General features: G+C 46.5%; 2 protein-coding genes and 1 long non-coding RNA gene across 3 annotated transcripts in view; all 3 read right to left on the bottom strand.

The window, feature by feature from the left end:
- The window catches only part of LOC107299584 (HLA class I histocompatibility antigen, A-25 alpha chain-like), a gene marked incomplete at its 3' end in the record, with an annotated part of 8,628 nt that extends 5,575 nt beyond the window's left edge, over positions 1-3,053 (bottom strand). Inside the window, exon 1 of the mRNA XM_015828949.1 lies at positions 2,924-3,053. Coding sequence (XP_015684435.1) covers positions 2,924-2,987 — 64 coding nt within the window. The remainder of the gene's footprint in view (positions 1-2,923) is intronic.
- Positions 3,054-6,797: 3,744 nt separating this feature from the next.
- LOC114923623 overlaps positions 6,798-9,682 on the bottom strand; it is a 3,894-nt gene continuing 1,009 nt past the window's right edge. The window contains exons 2-4 of the long non-coding RNA XR_003810676.1: positions 9,081-9,113; positions 7,308-7,341; positions 6,798-7,024 (exon numbers count right to left, since the gene is read on the bottom strand). This is a non-coding gene — a long non-coding RNA (uncharacterized LOC114923623). The remainder of the gene's footprint in view (positions 7,025-7,307; positions 7,342-9,080; positions 9,114-9,682) is intronic.
- Positions 7,322-9,682, bottom strand: part of LOC107299585 (class I histocompatibility antigen, Gogo-OKO alpha chain-like) — a gene marked incomplete at its 5' end in the record, with an annotated part of 11,859 nt that continues 9,498 nt past the window's right edge. The window contains 2 exons of the mRNA XM_029286811.1: positions 7,322-7,341; positions 9,081-9,113. Coding sequence (XP_029142644.1) covers positions 7,322-7,341; positions 9,081-9,113 — 53 coding nt within the window. The remainder of the gene's footprint in view (positions 7,342-9,080; positions 9,114-9,682) is intronic.

Raw genomic sequence — 9,682 nt, 5'->3', positions numbered from 1 at the left:
TGGAAAGAGGGAGCGACTGAGAGGGAAAGAAGCAGCTTTTTGGAGGGCCTGAACTGTTGGAGGGCAGGGAAGGTGGGGTGAGAGAGGAGGGGAAGCTCAGGTCCCCCAAACTTTACCTGCTCCAATTGTGCCCTTCCCCCCTTCCATCAAGGCCTCCCTCAAAGACTCTCCACCTAAAGGCCTAAATGAGAGTTTCTCAAACTCAGCCACTTGGACTTCAATTCCCAGAATTCCCCTCAGCTGGCAGAAACCTTGGGGCCTCTCCACCCTGGCCCCACCCCCTGCCCCTAACTGAGGCTGCTTGGGAGTTCCTGCTGCTAACTCCCGTATTGGGTGGGGTGGGGGGGGCTCTGCTGGGGTCCTCTCCCCAAACTCAGCCTCCGTGTGGAGGGTCCTGTCACCTTTAAAGCCCCTCTGGGGAATCTGAGATAAACATACAACATTATTTCAGTTTGTATCATGCAAACTCCTGACTGAACAGCATCAAAGTTTTTTCAGCCCTTCCTTGGATTGGAGGAGGGACTAAATTCACAAGACATAAAACTATGCTAAACTTGGCTTAAGATTCATACATGGTTGGAAAAGATGACTAAAACACAGATAGAATTTAAACCAGAACTGTTTTTGTTAGGAATATTAGGAGCCAAATATGAGAAGGAGAAGGAGTAGCTAATATTGCATACATTGACAGCAGCGAGAATAGCATTTGCTCAATATTGGAAAAATGAAAATTTACCATCTGAAGAGATTACAATTAAGAAAATTCTAGAATGTGCAAAAATGGACAGATTAACCTTAGAGATCAAAGAGAAAGAAGACTCAGTCTATTCTTAAAACATGGGATAATTTTTACCAATGGTTAGCAAAACGAACTAGTGAGAAATGATTGTGACACTTAATAAGATGAATAATATGTATTGAGTAACTGATATTTTTTATGATTACTGTTTTTCTTATTTACTACAGCTATTTACTATTATATTAATTACTGCTATTGAATATATGTACCCGGACAATAATCTGTTTGCTAAAGCTTGGAAATGTTAATGGGGGTAACTCCATTGTTGTATCTACCCCTATCCCAACCCCAACCCTGATTCCTACCCTGAACCCCAATCCCTAGATTGACCCTATTCCTCTCCTAACCTCAAAATTCAATAAAAAAAATACCGTAAAAACTATGCTACACTTGACTAACAGTGACAAAAAAAATCACTGTTAAGTCACTGTTTAGTTTTCATTGTCAAAATAGAAACACGGAAGAGACTCTGAGGCTGCCCAACAACTTGTAAATGGATGAAAAGAACTAAAATAAATAAATAAATAAAATGCTCCTGGGAAATCGATTAAGCTGATGAAAATCCCCAAGGCCCTTTCTTGGTCTCCATTCTGAAAGCTTGTCAGGTCAGAAATTCTTCCGGGGCACCAAAGAGTTTAAAGATCATTTTCAGGATCCTTCACGGGACTTATTTGGGCAGAACCTGGGTCTGCATGGAAAAGGGCAGGACCTCCAAAGCCCTCCAGAGAAATAAATATAGGCAGTCCTCGACTTACAACCATAATCGAGCCCACATTTTTTGCTGCTGACACATTTGTTAAGTGAGCTTTGCTCCATTTTATGATTTTTTTGCCACAGTTGTTAAGTGAATCTGGCTTCTCCATTGACTTTGCTTGTCAGAAGGTCGCAAAACGGGCTCACTGCAACCGTCATAAATATGAACCAGTGGCCAAGCATCCAAATCCTGGACATGTGACCACGAGGACGCTAAAATGGTCGTAAGTGTTTAAAATGGTGATAAGTCTCTTTTTTCAATGACGTTGAAACTTTGAACGGGGGGGGGGGCTGAGCAGTGAGGGAGTCTGAAGTCTGCCAGAGAGGAGAAACGTGTGAATGTAACGCAGGTTGGGCGTCCTCACAATCACGAATCCTCCTGAGGTCAGGAAGGGCTGGTCAGTCTGGGCCTGTCTGTGTCCAAGCAAGCCCTTCATTTCAGGCTCTCCATCCAGAGGGGCTTCTCTCCTCCTGCCTCCAGCCCAGCCTCTCTGATCCTTCAGATCCTGACAGTTTTGGAAATGCCTTTGGAAAAGCTGCTGCATTGAGAGTTTCTCTGAGGAACAACTAGGGACACCCCAAGACCTCCCATCTGATGACTAAGGAATAAGAGTAAACTTTTCTGCAAACTCTCCCGTGCTGGGGGCTCCTGAAATGGAAGGAGGAGGATTTGGGGTGGAAAAATTCCTGCCTGCCCTAGAAAAAAGCTCTGGGGATATTGGGGTTTAGGACGAGGTGGGGGGTGGGGATCCAGGGGAAAGTGACAATCAATCAATCAATCAGGGGGGATCTTTGGGAAGACAATTCAAGGAGGGCTTCTCTCCAGACTCTTCTCCTGCTGCATTCCCAGGACAGCCTTAACCCGAGGGCTCCAGTGCTCCAGCCTCCTTGTCTGCCAATACACGGAAGCGAGTCGAGAAACGAGCCGGCTCCTCCCAGCACCAGAAGCCCCAAAGAGCCCCCGAGCCCCGCCAAAGGCAGGGAAGAGGAGCCAGGCGGAGGGGTTGTGCGAAGGCAGCCAGGAAGTTTGGGAACTGACCCGGTCCCTGCAAACGCCGCTTTCCCACAACCTCCACTTTGGGGGAGGGAAAGAACGGCGCTCGGGGGCGCCCAGGTAGACTTGACTGGTCTCTGGAGGGGCGACCCTTGTCCTGTTCCCAGAGGGGCTCTCCTGGGGGGGAGGAGGGGGGAGAGGCAACAAAGTCCCATCCACGCTTTGGGGTCCCTTCTGAGAGGGGCCAGAGGGGGAGCGGACTCGAAAGAGGACGGAATCGGGATTCTCTTCCTGGGAATAATCTTTGGGGGGGGGGGAGGAGAGAGACACAGAGAGATTCCCTGGATGGATCCCCACCGGGAGATGAAGGGACTCACCGAGGCAGCTCTCCCGCAGGGCGACCCCCACCAACACCAGGAGCGGCAGAGAGCGCAGCGCCATCCCGGCTCGGCTCCCCAGAAGACTCAGGCAGAGAAAGAGCCGCTCCGGGTGATCAACAACGCAACCATCCAAAGCAAAGCGGGTGATTGGCCAATCGTAGCCAGTAGAAAAAAGGAACTCCCGTGTCGTCATTGTTGCTAGGCAGACGTCCAGGCGCAACCGGCTGGAGAGGCGGGGAAAGGAAAGCGAAAGTTCCATCAGGAAATCCCCTCCCAGGCATTCCGCCTCTTGGGGGGAGGGGCAGAAATGGGGGGCTGGGAAAAGCGGGAGGGTTCTCTGGGTCTGGGGGGAGGGGCGCAGGCGAGGGGGAGGGGAGACCCCGCAGAGCCCCTGGCAGTGGAGGGGGATGAGATTAGAAACACGTTAAGATAGGCAAGAAAATGGTTCAGTTTTTGGCTTATCCTTTTCCGGTTCTTGAAGCGCAGTCCTTCAGCTGATCAAGGAAAAAGGTGACTGAGGCTCCACCATCCACCCACTGGTGTTGTGAAAAGAAAGGACCTGAGCCAGCTCTTTGGGAAAGGAAAGGTTTATTGCGCAGGTTCAGAGAGCTACACAAAGCAAAAAGATCTGAACCCCGAGGAGTGTTCAGAGATCACATATATAGTTCATACAACGTATGCATTTCCTGACCCCTCTGGACCCCATATATGGTAATATTCTAAACATTGTGTTCTCAGCATTCTTGATAGTATGGAAAAATACCAGACGGTTGCACATTGACACAGAGATAAAAATAGGGAATTGGCTACTAAGCAAAGCAGAAAACAGGATATGGCTTAAATGGTCAAGGACAGTGGGGCAGAGCATTATCTCGAGACTCAGAAATTTCTGGAATGCTCTCTGCCCCACTTCACTGGGACATTCTTTCTTTTGGAGTTAAGAGTCAGGCTGAACCCCGCTGGCCTTACTACTACTACTACTACTACTACTACTACTACTACTAATAATAATAATAATAATAATAATAATAATAATAATAATAATAATAATAATAATAATAATAATAATAATAATAATAAAAGTTGGAAGGGATCTTGGTGGTCATCTAGTCCAACCCCTTGCTCAGGCAGGAAACCCTATACCATTTCAGACAAATGGCTGTCCAGTCTCTTCTTAAAAACTTCAAGTGTTGGAGCATTCACCACTTCTGGAGGCAGGTTGTTCTACTGGTTAATTGTTCTAACTGTCAGGAAGTTTCTCCTTAGTTCTAGGTCGCTTCTCTCCTTGATTAGTTTCCATCCGTTGCTTCTTGTCCTGCCTTCAGGCGCCTTGGAAAATAGCTTGACACCCTCTTCTTTGTGGCAACCCCTGAGATACTGGAAAACTGCTATCATGTCCCCCCTTGTCCTTCTCTTCATTAAACTAGACATACCCAATTCCAGCAGCCTTTCCTTATATGCTTTAGCCTCCAGTCCCCTTATCAACTTGGTTGCTCTTCTCTGTACTCTTTCTAGAGTCTCAACATCTTTTTTACATCGTGGTGACCAAAACTGTATTCCAAGTGTGGCCTTAGTAAAGTCCTTGTTTTCTTTCAGACGTCCTTGAGATCGGGAGAGAGTTAAGCCCCAGAGTTCGTCTGTTTATGTCCCACTTTTATCATTTCCATAAAGAACTCAAGGTTGCGGACATACCTGATGCTCTTTCCTTGTCCTCCATTTTCCCCACAACAACCCTGTGGAGATAGGATGACTGGCCCCAAAATCACACAGCGGATTCTTGTGCCTGAGGCGGGACTTGAACTGACTGCCTCCTGGTTTCTAGCCTGCTGCCTTAACCACTACGGGTCGTCCTCGACTTACGTCCAGAATTAAGCCCAACATTTCTGTTGTTAAGTGAAACATTTGTTAAGTGAGTTTTGCCCCATTTTGCGATTTTTCTTGCCATGGTTGTTAAGTGAATCGCTGAAATTGTTAAGTTATTCACACGGTTGTTAAGTGAATCTGGCTTCTGCATTGACTTTGCTTGTCAAAAGGACACAGAAGGTGATCACGTGACTCCGGGACACTGCAACCGTCATAAATATGAACCGGTTGCCAAGCATCCAAATTTTGATCACATGACCACAGGAATGCTGCAACAAGTGTGAAAAATAGTCATAAAACACTTTTTTCAATCCTGTTGTAACTACGGTCACTAAATGAACTCTTGTAAGTCGAGGACTACCTGTAAGCTAAAGTGAATGAATTTGTGGCTGACTGGTCTATCCTTGATGGACATTTTTCTTCTGTGCATTATATTTATTGTCTTTTGTTCTTGTACTGATATTTTTATTGTGTTGGCTGACCAGAGATGCTTATGTGAGCTGGGCGGTCATATATTCTAATTAAGAACTAAATTTCTAAAAGTTTTGAATCAGTAGAGCAGGCTGAAATATCTACTGAATTCTTGCAAAATGCTTTGAAGTTTACTTTTTAAGCTTTCAAAGATGGCTAGTCCAGAGGGAGGGGGATGACAGACCCCATCCTTTCCACTCCTCCTCGCCCAGAAAGCATCCACTATAATATGGGGGACCTCTTTCCCATCAATCAAGGCTCTCCCCCACTCTTGGGCCAGGGCATCCTACTGGGCCCCTGAAGAGCCCAGAGAGGACCTCTCAGAGGCAGGAGAAGCTGCCCTCCTGCAAGGGGACCAGGAGGGCTCCGGCCGGTCCCTGAGCTCCCGTCTCCCAAAGGGCCCCTGGATGAGGCCCAGAGACCAGCCACTCGGCCCTCAACAAAGGTGGATCTGAGGGAAAAGCTGCCTCTGTTGCTGCCCCCACCAAACCAAGACCAAGCGGCCATTTTGCGGAAGATCAGCTGGTGATGCTGGAGAAAGATCTGGACCCAGGAGCAAAATGGCTGCCTCCTCCCCAAGGAGGATAAACGAGCCCCCCCCAGTTCTTGCTCCTTCCAGGTTTTGCCTTGGTTCCTCCCCTTCCTACTACTCAAAACGAAATTGGTCTTTCTGAGCAAAACGAGAGTAAAATCCCTCCTATTTCCAATCTCTTCAAATAGGCAGCAACTTAGGGAAGAGAAAAACAAAACCATTTATTTTCAGCAAACAACTTTGACAAACTTACAATCTAAGTGCAATTATTAAAGGAGGCAGCAGCCCGGCTGTGCAATGGATCTCATAATCCATAAATGACAATCTATTAAAAAAAATCAGAGTCTGAATGTTTCACTTGTTATACTGATTACCTGTCAAACTTTGAATCAAATATATACTCAATTAACTGTGCAATAATCAATTAAAATGCATCAATGTCTTCAGTGACCAAAATCTCAGGATGCACGCTTCTTCTTTTAGTAATAGTTTCTTCGAAGATAACATTTATATTTATAAAACTAACACAAGGAAAAAAAGAAAGAAAAAGAAACCCCCATCTTTATCCCCCACAAGTATAATGAAAATTAACAACTTATAAATCTCTCTTAAAGTAAAACCAAGAAACTCTTCATCCTATTCCTCACCCCATTCCCTGTAAACCCATCTCTGAAACATCATCTCTAACTTCTAATTAAGATCAATCAACAAAAGCCCATGAAGGGTTATACAAAATACTTATTAAAAACTATTATCTACAAAACCCAATTTAAAATCTTTTGATTCCACAATTAGTAACATACTGTCTTTTCCGTCTATAAGACGCACCCGTGTATAAGACGCTCTCCACGCCGATCAATCCGCAAGTTTGGCCGGCAGAAGATCTTGCCCCCTCCCATCTCCCATTAGTGGCAACCCACACAGGCATGCCCTGGTCTGCGGAGGTTACCATTATTTTTCCGTGTATAAGATGCACCTGATTTTTGAAGAGGGTGTTTCAAGGGAAAAAAATAGTCTTATACACGGAAAAATACGGTATATTCTTTCCCCTCCATTCCTCAATCATAATAAAGAAAGGTTACTGATTCTGTGATAAAATCCATGATGAAAGACCCCAAATATATCCTGGTTCCAGAATGCTGGAAGGCCCTGAAGGGATCCTCCTGTCTAATTCAGAAGAAGGTTGATTCCCAATTCTTTCCTCCCTCCTTAGGCTGGGAGTGTCCATCGTGCTGCAAAGAAGAGGGGAAGAAGCATCCAAGGGTTAGTTATATCAAGACAGTCGGAGCCTGAGAGGCGCTAGAGGATAAGAGTTGGGGGGCAGGCAGACCCCTCCCCAAAACCCCAATGCCTCTTCCCCAAAATTCCTTCCCTTCCAGTGTTTGAGATGAATAGGAGAGAGAAGAGGGATTTCCCAAAGTATCTTTACCATCAATTGGGGTCCTTGGACCTGAAGGCCTTCATCTCCCTCCCTCCCTCCTTCTCCCCCCATATAGCCCCCACCAGTCCACTCACCTGCCAGGGGGCTGCTAAGCGGTCTGGTCGGTCCCTGCATGGGAGAGAAAGACACAGAGTGAATCTACTATTCCTTGCCCTGTCAGGAGGACAAATCTCTCTCTTCGCCATTCAATCTCTGCAGCTTCACGAAACTCTCAGAGGAGATCAGGCCTTTTATTCATTTATTATTAAATTTCTGTGTCATCCATCTCTCTCCAAGGTGACTTTAGGCAGCTTCCAGTAAAATTCAATAAAATGCCATGTAGAACATTTAAAACAATAAATTAAAAAACCAGATTCCCCCACCAGATCCCTTTGCCGTTGCTCCGAGAAGAAGATCATATCCATATCATATGGTTGGGGAAAAATAGATGGGAAAACCCTCGGATTCAGCAAAATACATTGATCGAGAATGACACTGATCAAAGGAATAATACTAAAATACTAAAGTGAGAATTAAGAATATAGATGACGGGACCTACCAGAGAGAATATTTAAGGAAAAAAGCTGCATTTGTTAGAATATGTGGATTACGAATTATAGAAATAGATTGTTAACAATTTTTCCCTACAAATGTAAACTAAGCTACACACTGTTGACCAACTATTATGTGATTTATGTTTTAAAAACCAATAAATTTCAAATTATTATATAAAAAAAGATTATATCTGGTGTGTGACCGATGTCCTGAGCCAGGCCCAAGATGGACCTAAGATCAGGCAATCCATCATATCTGTCTGTCTGTCTATCATCTACTTATCTATCTAATATTAAACTTCTATGCCATCTCGTCAAGGTGACTCACTCAGCTTACAATAAAATTCAATAAAAAGCCATGTAGAACATTTAAAACAATAAATTGAAAGACCAGATTCCCCCACCAGATCACTTTGCTGTTGCTCCGACAAGATCATATCCGGTGTGTGACCGCTATCCTGAGCCAGGCCCAGGACGGTCTGGGAGAGGCCCATGGCAGCCATGAACTCCTGTGCTCCTTCTGAGGCCAAACCCAGGGAGGGCAGATTGAAGTCTCCCAGGACCAGAAGCCTGGGGAACTCCCTGCCAACATTAAGATGGCCCCCAGCAGCCACACAAGCCCAACTGATCCCGTAAGCCCAGATTCAGAAACAGGGAGTCACAACCAGAAACATGGGGATCAAGGCCCCTGAGTGCCCAGAGGGATTCTCAGAGGACCACTGCCCCCCCCACCTGCCCTGCCCTGCCCTGGGGGTCTCGGTTGGGGCCAAAGCCTAAACCCTAATCTATGAGAGGAGAAACCCACCCCACTTCCAGAGTCAGCCAGGTCTCAGCTATGCCAGCAGAAGAGTCTCTAACCACTGGGGATGATGGTATCACCGGTGATTCCCCTATTTCCCACCAAGGAATTGAGGGCTCTCTCTCCTCCAAAGGGGGCCAGGCTCCACCAGACAGACTCTGGGCTGCCTCCCCTGCCTGAATCCAACAGGGAGAGTTTCCCTTCTCTGCCTCAGGAATAAAGCAATGCAAGGAAAGTGGATTTTGTGACTCCCAGTTGGCTTTCACGCCTAAGGTGGGACTAGAACTCACCGTCTCCCAGTATGTCTCATTTGGTGCCCTCACCATTAAACCAAACTGACTCTATTTTAATTATTTCAGCAGAACCAGACCCAGAGGGAACAAAGGGAGGGTGAGCTAATGGGGGAGGGGGCTTTTAAAAACTGGGGGCCTCTCCCTCTTTTACTCTCCCCCCACCCAAAGTCTGGCAAAGGGACAGAATGGCTGAAGCAGCAGCAGCAGCTCCCTCCGACTCACCCTGGCTGGAACTGTTGGATCCTTCCTCACTTGCTGGAAAAGAAAGAAAGAAAAAGAGAGTGAGGAAGTCACTCTGTTGGCTGATAGATGGAGAAACTCAGCTCTTTCTGACTCCAGCTCTCTCCCTCTCTGTCACACACACACAATCAAAGACACACACATACCTGGAGAGAGTTTGAACCAGATTGCTTGGGCTAAAAGGCACAAGAAAGAATTCCTAAAATTTATATGTGTATCAACACAGAGCGATAGTTCAGCAATTCTTGAGCCCGAGGGCAGAGCTGACCTAAAAAGATACACTTGGCTCCAAAGTCTCTTTTTATAATTACTTCATACATAGAGGGCCCGCAACTTGGGAGTCCTCCTGGATCCACGGCTGACATTGGATGACCATCTGTCGGCTGTGACCAGGGGGGCGTTTTATCAGGTTCGCCTGATTCACCAGTTGCGACCTTTTCTGGACCGGGACGCCTTGCGCACAGTCACTCATGCTCTCGTCACCTCCCGCCTGGACTATTGTAACGCTCTCTACATGGGGCTCCCTTTGAGGAGCACCCGGAGGCTTCAACTGGTCCAGAATGCGGCCGCGCGGGCGGTGTTGG

This window comes from Protobothrops mucrosquamatus, unplaced genomic scaffold (assembly GCF_001527695.2).
Source record: "Protobothrops mucrosquamatus isolate PMUCROS unplaced genomic scaffold, P.Mucros_1.0 scaffold5147, whole genome shotgun sequence".
NCBI lineage: Eukaryota > Metazoa > Chordata > Lepidosauria > Squamata > Viperidae > Protobothrops > Protobothrops mucrosquamatus.
Note: the sequence above shows the minus strand (reverse complement) of the source record. Positions and strands in the feature narration are given on the sequence as shown.